The sequence below is a fragment of the Colletotrichum lupini genome, chromosome 8 (assembly GCF_023278565.1).
Source record: "Colletotrichum lupini chromosome 8, complete sequence".
Classification (NCBI taxonomy): domain Eukaryota; kingdom Fungi; phylum Ascomycota; class Sordariomycetes; order Glomerellales; family Glomerellaceae; genus Colletotrichum; species Colletotrichum lupini.
In genome coordinates, this window is record NC_064681.1 from 1,147,427 (window position 1) to 1,166,912 (window position 19,486).

The 19,486-nt window shown below is 39.5% G+C and overlaps 6 protein-coding genes across 6 annotated transcripts; 4 read left to right on the forward strand and 2 right to left on the reverse strand.

The window, feature by feature from the left end:
• Nucleotides 1-327: 327 nt before the first annotated feature.
• On the forward strand, nt 328-1,180 carry CLUP02_14845 (uncharacterized protein; the record flags this gene model as incomplete). The annotated part of the gene is made up of 3 exons (XM_049293771.1): nt 328-386; nt 469-626; nt 957-1,180. 3 exons carry the CDS (start codon nt 328-330, stop codon nt 1,178-1,180), a joined length of 441 nt encoding a protein of 146 aa, XP_049150917.1.
• Nucleotides 1,181-1,261: 81 nt separating this feature from the next.
• On the reverse strand, nt 1,262-1,599 carry CLUP02_14846 (uncharacterized protein; the record flags this gene model as incomplete). The annotated part of the gene is made up of 2 exons (XM_049293772.1): nt 1,262-1,452; nt 1,497-1,599. The coding sequence occupies 2 exons, from the start codon at nt 1,597-1,599 to the stop codon at nt 1,262-1,264; spliced, it is 294 nt and encodes a 97-aa protein (XP_049150918.1).
• Nucleotides 1,600-1,692: 93 nt separating this feature from the next.
• CLUP02_14847 (uncharacterized protein) lies at nt 1,693-2,893 on the forward strand (the record flags this gene model as incomplete). The annotated part of the gene is made up of 8 exons (XM_049293773.1): nt 1,693-1,784; nt 1,830-1,959; nt 2,048-2,096; nt 2,150-2,285; nt 2,350-2,496; nt 2,569-2,606; nt 2,674-2,767; nt 2,836-2,893. 8 exons carry the CDS (start codon nt 1,693-1,695, stop codon nt 2,891-2,893), a joined length of 744 nt encoding a protein of 247 aa, XP_049150919.1.
• Nucleotides 2,894-3,273: 380 nt separating this feature from the next.
• CLUP02_14848 (uncharacterized protein) lies at nt 3,274-4,527 on the forward strand (the record flags this gene model as incomplete). The annotated part of the gene is made up of 1 exon (XM_049293774.1): nt 3,274-4,527. One exon carries the CDS (start codon nt 3,274-3,276, stop codon nt 4,525-4,527), a length of 1,254 nt encoding a protein of 417 aa, XP_049150920.1.
• Nucleotides 4,528-5,279: 752 nt separating this feature from the next.
• CLUP02_14849 (sodium/hydrogen exchanger family protein) lies at nt 5,280-8,163 on the reverse strand (the record flags this gene model as incomplete). Its single annotated transcript, XM_049293775.1, has 5 exons — nt 5,280-6,647; nt 6,718-7,280; nt 7,340-7,439; nt 7,511-7,927; nt 8,005-8,163. 5 exons carry the CDS (start codon nt 8,161-8,163, stop codon nt 5,280-5,282), a joined length of 2,607 nt encoding a protein of 868 aa, XP_049150921.1.
• A 2,156-nt stretch (nt 8,164-10,319) lies between these two features.
• On the forward strand, nt 10,320-10,460 carry CLUP02_14850 (uncharacterized protein; the record flags this gene model as incomplete). Its single annotated transcript, XM_049293776.1, has 1 exon — nt 10,320-10,460. A coding segment is annotated over one exon (141 nt), but the record flags the coding sequence as incomplete, so codon positions are not given.
• Nucleotides 10,461-19,486: the final 9,026 nt, after the last annotated feature.

Consider the following 19,486-nt stretch of genomic DNA (forward strand, 5'->3'; position numbering starts at 1 on the left):
GTCAGGAACGCCAACAATGTGCCAACTGCTTCCTCCTGGTTGGACAAATAAAGCATCGATGTTTGCGATTGACACGAGGCAGCATCGCACCCACCCTCTCGTCGGACGGCATCCGACCTCCGCAATCCCCGGTAATGGCACCAGGACCGGTGCGGGGAAACGACAGAACTTAATCCTCTCCTTGACTCTCATCGACAATCAGCGAGATCATCGTGATCCTGAGCAGCCAGGGTGACCGAGGTCGCGACTCGCCAGTCTTTGTTTGGCCCTACTTTTGCATGACACGAACGGAATTTGGTCCTCTCCCAGAGTTTTCACAGTCCACAGATGGCCACCAGAGGCGATCAAGCCCACCAGCTCCCTAGGGAGCCAGCGATATTGATGCCGTGCGCTCGATGGGTCACATTCAATTCGCATCGCGACGTCACCGATCTCTCGGGACCTAGGGGGAAACCCAATCCCGCGCAGACACGGAGACAGCAACAAGGACAGGGAGCTTATCACGCACCGCAGACTCCTTGCTCCTTTCGTGGACTGGACCTCACCGCCAAAGAGTACAGGCGTCCGCTTGTGGTTTGCGAGCGTATGGGCGACGGCGACCAAGTCATGTACTGCAGCGCTAGCGCGTGAGTAACGAAGTGAACCACTCAGCCTTTCACGCGCCCTGTCGTGGGTCGATGTGACGATGCTTACCTTATTCCAACGATGTGACGACGGCGAGAGTGCCTACCTGCCCGGAGAATTTGACGCCCTGCAGCGGCTCCTTGACGATCTCTGGGGATGCCATGTCAGGAGCAGAATCACGTCCTCAATTTGCAGTCTGCTTTACCCTGACCTGTCGGCTCTATGCGCTAATTAATTGCAGAAAAGTATCTTTTCACTGGCTCAGGTGCAAGTAGAATGTCTGGAAAGATGACGAGGCGAGCAGCAGCACTGTGACGATGATATCCGTGCAGACCCGACGTCAGCCGGCAGGGTGTTTGGTAGCAACGGCCGCTGGGACTGTCCTGGTGCCGAATACCGCCCGGAACCTAAGGTAACCAAGCTGGTTCAGGGGGAGGATCCGCCGGGCAGCACGGATGGCTACCCTTTGGTCCCACCAGCATATTCAGATGTCTTTGGCAAGGTTGGCTTTGGCAGCAGCATACGGAGTAGTTGCGAATCGGTTGCTGGCTTCTGAAGGCCCTTCTGGAATCAAGCGCGTATCAAGGAGCCACTCTCGCCTGGTGATGCGGGCAACATGCGTACTGTACATCATCGATCAAGCAGGTGTAGGTGACACGACTTTCAGTGCCGGAGTAAGCTGAGGGATTGGGCATCCCGGCCAATTGGGACTGGCGGTGTAACTGAGGGAGAAATGGCAATAGAATTGATTCAAGGCGTTCCGGATGATTACGGACAGCAGCGAGTTGGCCATCAGCATGGCAATGTCATAGTGCGGTAGAATCAATGCTGCGTAGGGCCATGTCGTGAGGGTATGATGCACCTCATGCAACGTGCATTGCGAATCAGCTCGGGGGATGCAGCACTGCCGGCTGCGGTGCTGTTGGTGATGATGGTTCTGAAGATACACAGACGCAGTGTGACACGACAGGCCATTCTGGCAGGGTAAGTAGTGGGAGAAAGGGGTCCGGAGAGTATGTAGAGTGAGGACGGGGATTCGTTAGCAAGAGGTGTAATACGTGGGCAACGATGCGAGTTGTTGGAGTCGCAGCTGCAGGTTTACCTCATCTGACGTCACTGGAGAGGAGCAGCGGGCTGGACCCTGCATATCGCCCCAAGTTGTGAAGCGAGAAGAGCAAGGCCCGTCATTGGCTGCTTGGAAAAAGTCCCACTACGACTACAACGCTTCCTTGGATCTTTGGGGGACTAGCACCGCCGGCAGCGCTCTTTCCCGCCGAGGTGCGCTACAGTCTCCCCCTTCCCGACCTCGCCTGGGAGGTACTGGGAACCGGTGCTGTGTGCTTCGAATTCCGGACCGGGTGATTCTTCAACACAAGACAAGGTCCCCTTCTCTTGCTTAGCACCATTTCCCCATGCCTCACAGCCTTCAGCTGCGGTACCTTACGGAAACTCTGCCCGCAGTGTATTTCGCAGTGTGTGTGTGGGTGTGTATACTAAGAAAAGCAACCCGACCTTCCATGTCTAGGGCATTTCATCGTATTACTCGGTAACCCGTATAATACCAAGACAATGGATAATTCCCGCGACGTGTGGCAGGCCCGTTCAAGTTCAACGGTCCAACGGCTGGCTACCGGTAACAAACATAGTAGCGATGGTACCCTGTTTTGTTCAGCCCAGGGCAGGGTTCCACTGCATTCGTCTTGAATTGTCATTTCCTGCAACAAGGGCAATGTTGGTTCGCCCTTTTGGATTGTTGGCCATGAACCGCCGCCAAACCGCCATTCCCATGCTTCTAACCTTCTTTCTCCTCATGCGCTGCGCATTTCTCCACGTTGCCTTGCTCGGACAGTTCGTGCCCCATCAGTTACTTTGGTACATACCGTGATACCTCATCTCAACTGTCCACTCTTCAAGTCTCGCGTGCTCCTGACTTCTCTTTCTTAGTGGCCCAAACGCAGACACTGGCAAGCTGGCACCTCCCAGTGAGGCGAAAGAGGCCCCCCCTCCTCCCGCATCCCGTTCCAATGGAACCTGTCTCCTGCCTCCCAGTGGACGACGCACGCGACTGGACCGGGCCCAACTTGCCAGCGCCAGCAATAGCCCCCCCGCAAAACACCAGCGGTCAGCCGATCCTCTCTGGCGTGTGACGCTATCCCAATCCCCCTCGAGTCTCGTCTCATCTCGGGCCTGCCCACGGAGTACGGCCTGCAGTTCGCCCCCTTCGCTGTCGTTCGTTCCTTTCGTCTATCGTCTTTCCAACGCTCTTTGATTGCTTGTCTTTGCTTCTACCTTATTCCTATACTGCTCCTTTACCAGCAAACCAGGTAGACTAAGCACGTACCTAGCCTACCCACCCACCTTGACACCCACCTCGCCCTTTCCCCCCCGCCCTGTGCCTCGACCCATCATGACCACCTTTGTGACTATATACCATTATATACACCATCCGACCTCCCCTTCTTCTTCCCTCCCCCCTCGACACCACCATCCTCCTGATTCTTGACATATGGCTCAATCCCGGCTTTGATATCTGCCCACCTTGCCACCTTCTCCTGCTAGCACACATCTCCCGCGCCACCTTTACATCCTCTCACATCCTCGCACACCTTCTGCCCCTTCCGGCCTCCCAACCGACGATCTCGAACAATAATGGGACGCTCTCATCGCAGAGGCCCTGACTACGACCTGGACTCTTACGAGCCTTACGGTCGCTCTTACGACACTGCTGCAGACCCCTACGCTCAATATCCATCTCGTGGACGCAGTCCTGGTCCTCGTCGCCGCAATAAATCAGAACCTGCCGCACCACCGGCTGCCTATGACAACTATCAACGCGAACCAGAGCCTAGAGAACAGCCACGGGAACACCGTGAGAGCCGCAAATCACGCAGGGACGCCGTCCCGGAATCCTACGCTCCCCAACCAGAACAGAGGGAAGATCGCAAGAGTCGCAAGAACCGATACTACGACGAAGACGCCTATCAACCACGGGCACGGAGCCACGGCCGCTCCGCCCGGGAACCCCCCGCCAATGCTCACCATCGTGCCGACGACGACGCCTTCGACGCATATGCTCCGGCCTCTCGTCGCGGCCGGGAGCGTCAGCATGCCTATCACCCGCCCCGGACGAGCGACACGAGGCGCTCCAAGTATGCTGACTTTGATGCCGAGCCTCGTTATCCCGACAGACGCTCCCGTTATGCCGACTATGATGATGTCGATCCCTATAATAACGAGTCGCGCCGTTCCAAGAATGATGGGCCACGCGAGAGTGATAGACGGCGTTCGCGCTACACTGACTACGAGGGCGTCCCCCGCGGCGGTAGCGAATCAAACCGCGGTCGTCATGTAGATTACGAGGCTGATCCCCGTTCAAATCCGAGAGGATATGCCGGTCACAGCCAGGGTGGCCGCGGTCGCTACATGAATGACTCGCCTGAGCGGTATGGCCAACCAGGCGGCGGTCAGCAACGCTCTGCCAGAGGACGGTCCATGCCTAGAAAAGGTGCAGCAGGTGGCACCTCTGGTACAGCTCGGCCTCGAGCCAAGTCAGCTGTCGGTTACGCTGCGCTGGGTGAAGCCGCTCAGACAGCCTTTAGAGTGGGAAGTCAAGCAGCTCTCCAGATGAAGAGTGAGCCCGGCCCGTGGATAGGCGAGAAAGGGACGCGGGTCGCCACGGCTGCTCTGGGCGCCGCCCTCGTCGACACATTTGTCGGTCACAAGGCCACAGGCATGAAGGGTGGCATGCGCCATCAAGCTTTGCGTCAGGCATGTGAGATGGGCATTCGCAACTTTGTCGTCCAACCTACTGTGAACACGGCGACCCGACGCAGTGGCAGTTGGGGCGGCCATGGCACTGGCAGCGGGGGAGGTCAGAGCAGCAGTGGGAGAAGACGACACTGATCATATCGAATTATCGATGTGTTGTCCGACTTATTTGAGATGCTACTTGACATGTGGTTGGGTTCCGCGATGCCCATCCCCCTGTTCTATATCTTCCCGACTCATCTCTTCCCAAACACACCAAGTCTCTCCTCTGCTTTCTTTCGTATGGCTTTTCCCTGGTTTTACGGGGGCGGCGTTATCGGACAAAGTGCTATCAAGACGGCCGGATTTTTCCTTAGTTTAGAAATGGCATGGCAGCATGTTAACGGTAGACGAGTAACGAGTCTCAATGAATCAAATGACGATGAAAATGAAAATACCATGGATGATGAGAAAAGCTCACCCTGTTGCAAATCTCCCCCGACAGGACTATTCTGCCCTTAATGTGTACCAACAATAATGCATCTCTCCGAATTCATGCTGGCATTCGACCCTATCATCAACTGAAGATTGGGGGGGGAAAACGATAGAAGTTATATGACAAGATGCCAAGGCGATGTCAGGTAACAGCTTTGGCACTCCCGCCGGGTTTGAAGAGGAGGTAAGATGGAAGCGATGGGAGTTACTTGAGTTCCAGTATTGCGTTGGGTGTTCATACCACCTGAACGCAACCCTCGCGCAAACCTGATAGCCAACACCGCAGTGCAGCAAGTGTCATGTGATGAGCAAGTTTGTTCATGCTTACCACTAGCCATGCAGGATTGACGTGGCTTTAAATCATATATATGAAATAGATGGTATTAATGAACAACTAGGGTACTAAGCTTCGACTAGTTACCTGAAGATTTAGCTTGAACGACAAGCAGATCCGCCTTCACACCAGCTGTAATCAGAACACCCGCAGCAATACCCAGACAGTCCTTGATATCTTCAGACACCTTGGCAGACGCCTTACCTTCCGTCGCTTTTACAGCACTCCTGCGACCAAGCACAACCAGGTTGTGCCAGGTGACTTCTCGTGTATCTGTCCTGACGCCTGATGCGGCATAGCTTGAAGCAGCCTCCAGGGTATTGGAAGAGGAAGAAGTCTCAAACTTGATGCGCGATGCTATATTGGCAGGTACATGCGTTGACACGAATCCGAAGTAGTCACCCTCGTGAGATTGAGAGTCTCCCCCGGCCGTCCCGACAAAGTGTACCACGGTCGCTTGAGCATTGTGCTTCTCGCACAATTGAAGCACTAGCTTGAGGGCAAGCTTGTCATCGTTGCCTCCAAAGTATGGCATGAAGATCTGATGCGACTTGTTTGTGACGGGAATCGTCGGGATATCATGATGGATGTCGCTGAATGAGTATGCTCGGGATAGCCTCTTGCGGTCGCTACTGCCGTCCGAAGTAGGTTGAGTAGCACTACCCTTGGGGAAGAAAATGCCAATGTTGTGTTCCGGGGAGTCGAGGATGGACTTTGCGAAACCGGTATATGTTGATCCAAGCTTGTTGGAACCGTCTGCCGACAGGACCTGGGTGTCGACCAGGCTACCACTCTCGCTCCAGGGGACGAGAAGAAGGTCAGAGGAGATATCGGAGGATTTGGAAAGGAGAGCTTCGGCAAAGCGAGTCTCCGGCATGATCGATACCTCCCCAGAAACGGCAACCCTGATCAATTGTCCCACAGTACGGAAGATGTTCACGACAGGGTCATTGCGACTAAAATCGTCCACCTGAGACACGGTCATGACGGAAGAATCACGATCCGTAAGATGGAGTAGGCGGAAGCCATGAGCCCGCACAGCTTTAATACCATTGGAAGAGCCCAGCGCCACAGTAGGCGACGTCATACCGCCCTTCTCGTCGCTTTCAACGAATTGGCCTCCCGAACCAGACTGCTTTCCAAACAGGGAGACCAAGTTGAGCAACGCAGGCATGTTGTCCAGTCGAAGGTACACTAACAGGCGCTGGACACGATCATTAGTCGGCTTGGTAAACTCATGGTCATCGGTCGATCCGCCGTGGCTCGAGATGGGTTCACCAGTGTCCCAGTCAATCTCACCACGCTTCCAAGCCTCGAGCTTCTTCTGGTACCAGCGAGGGTACAGGAAGGAGGTTAGAGGAGTAGTTGCGAAGGTGGTCAGAAGAGCCATGACAACGAAAATGGTGAACGTCCTGGTGCTCAGAATCCTAGCCTGTAGACCGATGTTCTGTATTCAATCAGCATCCGTCCCCCATTCCATGTCATCACGGAGCTGTGCTCAAACAAGAGCTACTTACAAGGACGATCAACTCGACGAGACCTTTGCAACTCATCAGAGCCCCGATGGAGAAAGACTCTCTCCAGACCAGTCCGTTCAACCGAGCAGCGAGACTGGCGCCAATAACCTTGGTCAAAAAGGCGGTGAACGTTACAGCAATAACGTAGCCCCAGGCGATACCGCTGTCAAGAAGACCCAGATTGGTATTCAGCCCAGAGAGCGTGAAATACAAGGGCAAGAACAGAGCACCGATCAAATCTTCCAACTTTTCAGTGACCTTGATAGCAAAGCCGTTCTCGCGGGGCAAGATAAGGCCAACCATGAAACCTCCGAAAATTGCGTGGACGCCAATGATACCAGTGAAGAAAGCCGAGGTCAGGGCGATCAACAGAATAAGCGCAATCATGCTCTGCGAAGGTCCGTTCTCAATGTTGCCAGTTCGACGTAATAGCCAGACCAAAGCTGGCCTCACAAGGTAGAACAGGAATAACATGTAACCGACACACGCGAGAAGAATCCAGAGGGCTGAAAGACCCGTTCCGGCGTTGGCGAGAGCGACACATAGGGCAAGGAGGATCCAGCCTTGTTGATGTTAGCAAAACTCAGCCTGACGTTTGAAGATGCACCGAAGCGTTACTCACCAACAACGTCGTTCGCAACACCAGCTGAAAGCACGATAACACCGACAGAGGTATCAAGGAGCTTCAACTCGGTCAGGATACGGCACAGAACCGGGAAAGCCTAGATACGATGTATTAGTCGGATGGTGATCGAAACACTACGGAGTAGGTCGTTTCTCCAGTGTGACTTACTGTGATTGCAATAGCAACACCGATGAACAGCATGTAGATTGGGAAGTCAATGTGCATTACACCCTCATCACCAGAGAATTGATTGTAGAGACCCCATGCGAGGGCGCAACCGAACGCAAAGGGTAGAGCCAAGCCGGCGAATGCTACTGAAGTAGCGACTCGCCAATTACTGACGAGGAAGCGAACGTCTGTCTCAAGACCAATGAGGAAGAGATAGAGAACAAGACCGAGATTGGCTACCAGCGTCAAGTTGGGGATCGATTCCGTAGGGAAGATGGCAGCGCGAAAGCCGGGAATTCGACCCAGCACCGAGGGCCCCAGAACAATGCCACCAATGACTTCGGCTATCACTCGAGGTTGCCGGATCTTGGACAGAGGCCAGTGGAGGAGGTGGCAGACTATAATGATGAGTCCGGCCTAAATCCAGCGAGCGACGCGAATTAGGACTTATTGGGCAGCGCTGAAGGTGGAATGCGAAACCAGAGGAAACGAACCTGGATGATGAATATGGTGATGGGATCCTTCGGATTGTAATGCGAGGGGTTTGCGCCCTCGATAACACCACCCTGCGAGGGAGCTCTGTTTCCGCCGGTGCTAGTAGGCGCGGCAGACGATGTAGCCGTCGCCGATAGCATCGATGTGATAGACGACATGTTGGCGGATTGGCTCAAATTCCTGTCCTTGCCAGTGAACGGGCTACTTTCCGAAGCAAGGAATGACGAGGCGACCAAAGACGTCTGGAAGCGCTCGACTGCGCTCTCCGAGTTGAATCGATTTGGCCTTTCGTGATAAGACGAAACGGCAGACAATACGGAAGAGCCACTTCTTAAATGGAATTGCCAAGAAGATGGACACCGTCCAGGCTGTGAACACTAGCAATGGGTGGAGGGGAAGCAGGCTTAGGTACTATGGCCAAGCCAGCAATCGGTCCCGTGATATCGGTAGGCTTTGCATGTACTAATCTGACATGGTGAGCGCGGGTTGTTTTGCCTACGTTGCTTTCTCCCTGGCCGCAGCTGCCACGGGAATTGGAATCGTTGGTAGTCGACCACTTTGGTTGGTTGTACAAAAAAGGGTGGCAGATGGTGGTGTTGGAGCAAGTTAAGGGCTTTGGTCATTTGCCTTCCCGGCGGATTTAGTTTGCGACACGTGAAGATGTTTTGGAGGGGGGGAATGTGGAGGGCGGGGAGTGCGAGTGAGCAACGGTTTGTGGAGGTGGGCAGGGAGAAAGTGTGAGACTAAGGTGCCTCACTGCGTGACTGCGGTAGTTAAGCAGGGTTGGGGTGGGACCTACAGGCGTGGGAAACGGATTTATTGGTCTACCCTGATATGAAGGGAATGCAAACAAGAACGAGATTGAAGTCAGGCCCAAGGATGTGGGCTGTCACCGTCAATCGTAGAATGATTGCGATGCTGAGGTCAAACGCCTGGGGTACTACTAGGCAGGGTGCATGCCTGGATGCAACATATTACACCAGGTATTTATTCCCCCCCCAAAACTTACTATTTCGTTCCTACTCTGTTACTTTCTTGTAAGTCCCCCACTTCGTAAGAGGAAAGGTTCATAACAATGAAAGGATGAAAGAGGAACAACGTTTGCGTGATACGCTAACCGAGGGCTTACGAGTCATCCATCCCACCGCCTGTCGTCCCATCCTTGACCGCACCTCATCAACATCAAGAGAACACACCGACAGAGACGAAGACACTGGTATAATATCACCTCGTTTATCTGGCATGTTAACGTTCTGGCACCTCAAGGATCACCTACCTAGGTTGCGCACTTGCAGCTGGCACTTACTTCCATGGCACCTGACATGATGTTGCCCTGACCGTGGACAGTGCGCTGTGGGTAGTGCAGGGCCCAGTGGATCAAGACTCCAACCAGGGTCCAGGCCTGGCCTTGATTGTCTCTCCGTCTCCATGGCGCTGCATGCTGACCGCCAGTCTACAGCCAGTCCTTGGACTGATACGTATACAGGTTTTCAGCAGCAAGTCCTGGAAATTGGCGTTCGTATTGTATTCTACGGAGTATCCTTCCAGTAATGAGGGGAACCCCCCAGACATTGGTTGGTCTTTATGGAGTACTCGTAAAGATAACTTATCCGTGGAATTGGAGAAGGTGGGGAGACGCGGGGGTCGAGAGATCATCAGCTGATTGGGCCACCAATATTCATGTCGATACACTAAGGTACTGAGCTGAGCTGCACACATACCCAGCCCAGGGGGCTGGGTTGAGCCACCACCACCTCAAGGTTTAGAGCGGGTAATAGCGGTAACTACAAATAATCCATTGACTTGGGTCCCATCTGATATGCACCTCGATATTGTCCCGAATATCGACTACCAAGAACTCAAGCTGCCAATGGAGCTTCGGGACATGAATCTCCATCTGCAATGTTATGGGGCTAACGTGGGAAAGCTAAGTCTAGTTCATCTCTCCGTCTCGATGAATCTCTTATCCGATGTGCCACATTCAGAGTCAGGCGTACGCCATCGCACTCAAACCTAGAGCCGCAGGCAAGGGTAGTGCTTCACATTACAGGACCTTGTGATCGGCCGGTGTGACTATGGTGGCTTGGCTGCCTTGGCTGCCTTGGCTGTGACGCTCAATGGCGCATACATATAGATAGGAACGAAAGCATCTCCCTGACCGCACCTATAAAACCTTATAAGTTATCAAAGCAGTTAATAAAGGAATACAGAGGAAGGATAAGACTATACGTATAATACATTTATCGTTAACTCACTTTAATACTACGTTTATTTAAAATTATTATTAAAAGTATAACTATTTTTAATCGCTTATTTATTTATTTGTTTTTATATTCTACCTTTACTAGCTGCTCGGGCGGTTCTCGATATTAATTATATAGTATTAATATATAGTATCAATAGATACTCCTACTATCTCGATAGACTAATTTTTTTAATAATAACCTATTTTTAATATTTTATTTAATATTTATTTTTATATTTTTCTTTTACTAATTACTTAAGCAGTTCTTAATATTAATTATTTAATTTTATATTTTACATTTACTATTTATTCGGGCAGTTCTTAATATCGTTTTAATAATATTAATATGTAGTATTAGTAAATACTTATACTATCTTACTAAATTATTTTTAAAATTTTCTTTAACTTTCCTTCTTATGAAGGTTATAATTATAAATTATTAATAATAATATTAAGTACCTAGCGATACTACTTTATAAGCCTACGTACTTAGCTAAGTTAGCTATTTTTTTTAAGTAATAATAGCTTATAATACTATAGTATTAGAAATGCCCTCGTCGTTATTATTAAAAATAATCCTAACCTTCTTATTATTAATATATATATATATATTTATTACCTCGTTTTTTTTTATTAAAATTAAAAACGCTACTTTCCTTATTATTTATTATTATTATATTATAAGAATTAATATACGGGTATCGTAAATTAATATACGGGCGTCGCTCTTATATAAGTATTGCTATTTTACTTTTTAATTAGTTTAAAAAAATAATACTTTTTTATAAAAGCAGTAAGGGTAACTATATTAATATAACTATTTTTACTATTCTCTCTAACTTAAGCTCTAGTTTAAGATTTTTAAAAATAAGAACATTACTATAACTTACGTACTCGTTTAGAACTACTATATTACTTATTTAAAATTTATAAATTTTAAATAAGTTAGTAATCTAAGTTTTTATAAATTTTAAATAAATAAAGCTTTTTTTTATTATATATTTAAAATATATAAAAAGTAAATTATAATAATATCTACTTAATTACCTCTTTTAACGTAGTTATAATAATTTATTATTATTATAAACTACTTTTTACTAACTCCGTTTTTTTTAAATACTAAGCTATATTAGCCGTTTATTTATATAATTCCTTATTATCCTCTCTTTATTAAGAACGCTAAACTAGCTCCTTATATATTATTAAAATAAGCTTAATATTTAACTTTAACTTAGTTAACTTATCTCTTTTATAAGCCTAGTTAGTATTAACTTATTTTTATTTTTAAATAAGCGGCCTTATTTTTTATTATTAGTACCTTAGTTATTATAAATAGTATAGGCTTAATTAACTAACTAGCTTTTTTTAAATAAGGCTAATTATAATAAAATAGGTTATATTATATTTTGTAGCTTATTATAAAGGGATATAATAATCTTAAAATTAAGGATTTAATAATATAGATTTAAAAAAGACGTTTTTTAAAAACGTTACTAAGGGTATACTTCTTATTTATTAAAATAGCTAAATTTAATATTTTAAAATAGATCTTATAGTAGTATAAGATATTTAGCTTAATTAAAATAATATAATTTAGATTATAAGATCTAAGGGGTTCTAGGAATAGCCTCTTATTAAATAGTATTACTTTTTTTATAAGCCGGCTTTATATCCTAATTAAAATAAGATATTTTAAAAAAAGTATTATTCGAAGTTTACTTAGGTACTTGAAGCGAGTATTTATATACTCTTAGCTTATAAGTACTTTGTTTTTATATAGGCTTAATAAAAACGTAGCTTTTAATTACTAATTATATCTTATATAATATTAATAAGTTAATATTTGTTTTTTTTTGTTTTTTATTTCTACCTTTGCTAGCTACTCGGGCGATTCTCGATATCGGTTATATAGTATTAATATATAGTATTAGTAGATACTTACACTATCTCGTTAGACTATTTTTTTAGATTTTCTACCTTTTTGAACTTTCCCTCCTGCAAAGTTTATAATCACGGATTGACGGCGATATTATAAGTATTATTAAAGCTAATTACCTTAGGGAATTACTTTTATATTTAAAAATAGTAAGGAAAGGTTAAAATAAAGTTAATAAGCCGGTTTAGCTCGTTATTTACTTATTTTATTACGTATAGGATATCTCGCTTATTAAATAGCTTAATTAACGCTATAATTAGCGAGTATTTAGCTAGTTTCTCTTAGTTTATATAAGCTTTAGTATTATAAATATCTTACTAAATAAATAAGGACTTTAAAAACTACTTTTAAATAATAATACGTATATTATAAGCCTAAATCTTAACTCGTTGGCTTATAATTTTAATAATATCCTTAATTACTTTAGTAAGCTTATAATATAAAGGGTATATAAAGGCTTTAAAGCTAGGGCTATAATTATACTAATTATACTAGGGGTTTAAATAATAACGTAATAGCTACTTATCCTCTTTTTAAGCCTCGGTAATAACTTACTATTTATAATTATATTTATAAAGCTTATATTATTAAATATTAGCATTTATATAGGCCTAAGCTTATTAAACTAATTATATTAAAAAGTATATTAAATAATTTAGCCTCGAGCTTTATACTTATTCTATTTTATAATACTAAATTTATTAACTCTTATAAAGTTATTAACTTAGTTAAAGAGGGTATTATAAGTTTATTCTAAATTATTAAGAATTAGTAAGTTTAAGATTTAGGTTATAAAAAGAAAAGAGAATCGGTTACTTAGAGTATAATAAAAAACTATAGTTTAAAAAAACGTTTTATTTTAAATAAAAAATAGCTATAGGGGTAAATAGGGTAATAAGTTAACTTAAGGACCCTATATTTATTATTATTAACGGATATATTCTTATTATTAAAATAGTATTATTATTAGTTATTAATTAGTCCTAATAACCTATTTAATAAACTAAAGAGTATTACTAAACTATTTTATTATAAAATAAAAAGGTTATTAAAACTATTTATTAAAGAAAAAGGGGTTATATTTTAAAAAAAGTTATAAGAGGGTAGTCCGCTAGGTTTTTATTATTCTCTTAGAGAAATAGTAAATAAAATATAATATAAGCTTTATATTAAGGTAATTATTTATAAAAAGTCGTATATTTTATAATATACTAGCTAAGAACTTAATAATAAGGTCGCGCTACTTTTTAAAATTATTAACTTTATAAAAATTAGTTAATACTAGGGTAGTTATTTTTTAAAAAGAGAGATAATAATAATTAACTAAATAATAATAAAAGGCTATAATTAATTAATAGTTACTCTTATTTGTTTTTTATTTCTACTTTTACTAGCTACTCGGGTAATTCTTAACATCGATTATATAGTATTAATATATAGTATTAATAAATACTCCTACTATCTTAATAGACTATTTTTTTTTAAATTTTCTACCTTTTTAACTTTCCCTCTTATAAAGTTTATAACTACGGATTATTAACGGTAATATCAAGCGCTTAATATTACTACTTTATAAGCTTGCCGCGTACCTAGCTAAATTAGCTACCTTTCTAAGTATAGTAGCTTATAATAATAATATTAAAAATACCCTCGTTACCGTTATTAAATAATACTGACTTTATAATATTTATTATATATATATATATAAATATATTCGTTACCTCGTTTTTTTTATTAAAATCGAAAACGCTATTTCCCTCGCTATTACTATTACTATTGTTATTACTATCTAACCATTTACCTTAAGTATACTTTATTAAAATACTGAGACGCTACTAATAACTTATCGACTCTTAGGGCTTTTTTAATAACTAGAAGTTATTTAATCCTACGAGTATTTTACTAAATAACCCTAAACTATAAAGAGACTACTTTAATAAATACTATATTAATAATATTAACTTATAGAAAATAAATAAATATATTATAATAAGCGTCGCCCTTATTAGTACCCTTTTAATATAATAAAATATAAATAAGCCTAGACTTATTAATATAATTAGGAGCTTAAAAAGAGCATAAGTAATTATATTAAATAAGAATAGTAATAGAGAGAGGTTATTATTAAATAAAATAAAAGGAGAAAATAAGGGGTAGTATTTAGCTATTAAAAAAGTAATTAATATATTATAGTAGTAGCCCCCCGATAGAGCAATCCGCCGGGGCCGTACTATATATTACGTATTAGGGAAAACTAGGTATAATGCGCTCTATACCTAACTACTAACTAAAACAATAGTCAACCGACTCGACTATTATCTCCCTTTTATCAAAAGCAGCTCCTAACCTTCCGCCGCTTCTAGCTACTTATAGGGCGAGCTTTACCTACTCTAACGCGCACAGGACCTCCTAGTACCAGCCCGCGTGGGTAGCTAAGTCTAGCATAATCTATTCTTTTATATAGAGTAGGTTCTCGTCGAGGTAGTATTTTAACTAGCTAACCTCTTAATTAGTTATTTAACTAGCTATTTAAGTAGTAGTTTATATATTAATAAGTTTGTTTAGTAGATTTATTTAGTAGATTTATTTAATAAATTTGTTTAGTAAATTTATTTAGTAGATTTGCTTAGTTTAAATAGAGAGTAGCTTTAAGTAATATTAAAAGCAATAAGGATAAGAAGAATCTTTACGAGTTCTATAAATATTAGCTTATTTAGCCCTTTCTTTAGAAACCTCTACGTCGCTATTAAAGTTTAGAACCTCTATAGTTAAAAAAAGCCGCCTCTAACTATTATAACTAACTATTATAACTAATTATTATAGCCGACCTTTATTATTAACCTTTCTAACTAGCGCCGCCATAGGGCAGCTTACCTATCCTAAATTAAATAGCAGTTTTTATATCGAAATTACTATATTACGTTAAGCGCGTACTTAGGATATATTACGTATATTATATAATTAAAAAGTATACTATATTATATAAATTTTTTTAAAAGCGTAATCCCGTTAAGGTCGATCTTTTATACTTATAAAGCTAAAGAAAAAACTACTATATATTATAGTAATAGGGTTATTAATATCTTAAGTTTAGTTAGTATTAATAGTTAGTAACGGCTATAGCTAGCTATAATTAGTTATAAAGTCTTATTAAAATACGTAATAAAAACCCGATATTAACCCTAATAAACTAGCTTATTTATAAAGGCGAAGATAGCCCCTAATAAGGCGGACCGGACCCCAACGGGACTTATATTAATATATATATTTTAAAATTTTAAGTTGATAATATTTAATCTATATTCTTAAGACGACCTTATTATGATTCGGGGTTTTTTAATATAACATTAATAAGATCGAATTACTAAGTATATCCCTCAAAGTATCCCTATAAGTCGATAAGTTATTAATATCTTAGTATCTTAATAGTATATATTTAAGAATAAGTAAATAATTTAATAGTAATAGCGATAGTAATAGTAATAATACGATAATAATAAACAGCGAGAGAAGCGTTTTTTAATTTTATTGAAAAAACGAAGTAATAAATATATATATATATATATATAAGTAAAGTTAAAAAGTAAACGTAAGGTCGGTACTAGCTATTCTTAATAATAGTAATAATATTATTTCTAATACTACTATTATAAACTATTATTATTTAAAAAGCCGTAAACTTAGTTAAATAAATAGCTTATAAAGTAGTAATATTGCGCTTAATATTTTTATTAATCTATAATTATAAACTTTATAAGAGGGAAAGTTTAGAAAGGTAGAAAATTTAAAAAAGAAATAGTTTAACGAGATAGTAAGAATATTTACTAATACTATATATTAATATTATGTAGTGGTTTTTTTCCGGCTTTATAGGCGTAAAAGATCGACTTTAATAGGATTACGCTTTTAGAGGAAATTATATAATACGGTATACTTTTTAACTATATAATATATATAATATACCCTAAGTACGCGCTTAACGTAATATAATAATTTCGATCCCTTTAGGGTCCGGCCCGCCTTATTAAGAGCCATTTTTGCCTTTATAAATAAGCTAGTTTATTAGGGTTAATATTAAGTATTTTTATTACGTATTTTAATAAAACTTTATAACTAATTATAACTAGCTATAGCCGTTATTAACTATTAATACTAACTAAACTTAAAATACTAACGACCCTACTATTGTAATATATTAATCGTTCTCTAAATAGCTAAAAACTACCCCCTATTTTTTACTTTTTTTAATAATACTAGATTCTTTTTTTAATCCTTCGTAATTTACTCCTATATAGTAATTTTAGAGTATTAATAATACTTAGGAGTTAGTTAAGTATTTCGAAGCTATTATATTATATTAATTAAGTACTAATAAAAATAATACTTATATTAATATATATATTTCGGATTTTCAAGTTAATAATATTTAATTCGTATTTTTTAAGACGACCTTATTATAGTTCGGGGTCCTCTAATATAATATTCATAAGATCGAACTTCTAGCCCTTAAGGTATCTCTATAAATTAATAAATTAGCGTCTTGGTATTTTAATAATATATGTTTGAGAATAAGTAAATAATTTAATAATAATAGTAATAGTAATAGTAATAGTAATAGTACGATAACGATAAATAATAAGGGAAGCGTTTTTTAATTTTAATAAAGGAAACGAGGTAACGAATATATATATATATATATAAGTCGAAGTTAAAAGCGTAATAGATATTAATAATAAGACTTATAGAGGTCGGTATTATACTTAACGACGGCGACGAGGGTATCTCCGATACTATACTATTATAAGTTACTATTATTTAGAGGGCAGTAAACTTAGCTAAGTGGGCGTAGGCTTATAAAGTAATAGCGTCGGGTGCTTAATATTATTATTAATCCGTAATTATAAAGTTTATAAAAAGAAAAGTTTAAAAAAGTAAAAAATCTAGAAGAATAGTTTAATAAGATAGTATAAGTATTTATTAATACTATATATTGATACTATATAACTAATATTAAGAATCGCGCGAGTAGCTAGTAAAAGTAGAAATAAAAAATAAAAAATAATTTCGATACGAAAACTATTATATAAATCGGGATAGGTAAGCTACCCTACTACTTACTAATAATAAGCTAAGTAATATATTTACGTGGTAGCGCCGGCTAAAAAAGTTAATAATAGAGATCGGTTATAAAAGTCGGAAGTAGCCCTTAATTATAGAGGTTCTAAACTTTAATAGTAACGTAAAGGTTTTTAAAAAAAGGGCTAAAAAGGCTAATATTTAGCTACTTTTCGTACTAGAGCTCGTAAAGATTTTTTTATCCTTAATATTTATTTTACTATTCTACCTTTACTAGCTACTCGGGCGATTCTCGTTATCGGTTATACGGTATTAATATATAGTATTAGTAAAAACTCACACTATCTCGTTAGACTATTTTTTTGATTTTCTTCTACCTTTTAAACTTTCCCTCTTATAAAGTTTACTAACACTAATTGACGGCGACTTTTTCTATCCTTATTATTTTTAATATTACTTAAAGCTTTATTTAAACTAAATAAATCTACTAAATAAACTTATTAAACGAACTTATTAACATATAAACTATTATTCGTTAAGAACTTCTTAATATATAGTTAGTAAATAGCGGGCTAGGACTTTTTAAAAATGCCCCTCGATAGGTCCCTCCCTCTAGAGCTCGATAGATTAGGCCCCCTCGACGCGCTAGCTATCGTAACTAATATAAATATACTTAAGGAGTAGTATAATATTTTTTAATAATACGAAATCTAGCTAAGTAATAATATAAATATTATAAATAGCTAGGCTAATATAAATATTAAGATCTAATATATTAATATTAGCTTAGAAATTATATTTTATAAAGCTAGAAATCTCTTTAATATAAGCTATATTATAAATATAAGGGAATATATAAGGGGTCCTTTAACCCTTAATAAGAAGGAGTATATAATACGGGATCTAGCTATTTATATAAGCTAATACTAAGAAGTCTTATATATATTAAAATAAGTATAGCTTGCTTTTTAAATAGGTAATAAAAGGTCGGGAGCTATTAATAAAAAGGAGATAATAGTTAAGTTAGTTAACTATTATTTTAATTAGTAATTAAGTATAGAGCGTAATATACCTTGTTTTTTTTAATACGTAATATATAGTACGGCCCCGGCGGATTGCTCTATTGGGGGGATATATTATTATTATATAGCTAATATTAAGAATTGCCCGAGTAGCTAGTAAAGGTAAAAATAAAAAATAAATAGTAAGAGAAGCGGTTTTCGATTTCAATAAAAAAAAACGAGGTAACGAATATATATATATATATATATAAATAAAGTTAAAAAGTAGACGTAAGGTTAGTACTAGCTATTTTTAATAATAATAATAATAATAGTATTTTTAATATTATTATTATAAACTATTATTATTTAGAGGGCCGTAAACTTAGTTAAATAAATAGCTTAAAAAGTAGTAATATTGCGCTTAATATTATTATTAATCCGTAATTATAAACTTTATAAGAAAGAAAGTTTAAAAAAGTAAAAGAATATTTTTAAAGAAAAGTAGTTTAATAAGATAGTGGGAGTATTTACTAATACTATATATTAATATTATATAACCGATATTGAGAGTCGCCCGAGTAGTTAGTAAAGGTAGAAATAAAAAATAAATAAATAAGCTTAGCCCCTTAGGGTCCGGTCTGCTTTATTAGAGGCCATTTTTGCTTTTATAAATAAGCTAGTTTATTAAAGTTAATATTAAGTTTTTATTACGTATTTTAATAAGACTTTATAACTAACTAAGCCGGCCGTAGCTATTACTAACTTAAATTAACTATTATTATTACGAGAGGGAACTCGAGGTAGGTCGAAACGCTACTTATTTATTTTTATTTTTTACCTTTATTAACTACTCGGGCGGTTCTTAATATTAATTATATAATATTAATATATAGTATTAATAGATACTCTTACTATCTCGATAGACTATTTTTTTAGATTTTCTACTTTTTTAACTTTCCCTTCTATAAAGTTTATAACTACGGATTATTAATAGTAATAATAAGCGCTACTACTTTATAAGCCCGCGTACCTAGCTAAGTTAGCTACCTTTTTAAGTAATAATAGCTTATAATAATATAGTATTAAAAATGCCCTCGTTACTATTATTAAATAATATCGACCTTACGACATCTATCCTAATACTTTTAACTTTATTCGTATATATATATATTCGTTACCTCGTTTCCTTTATTAAAGTTAAAGACGCTTCCCTTATTATT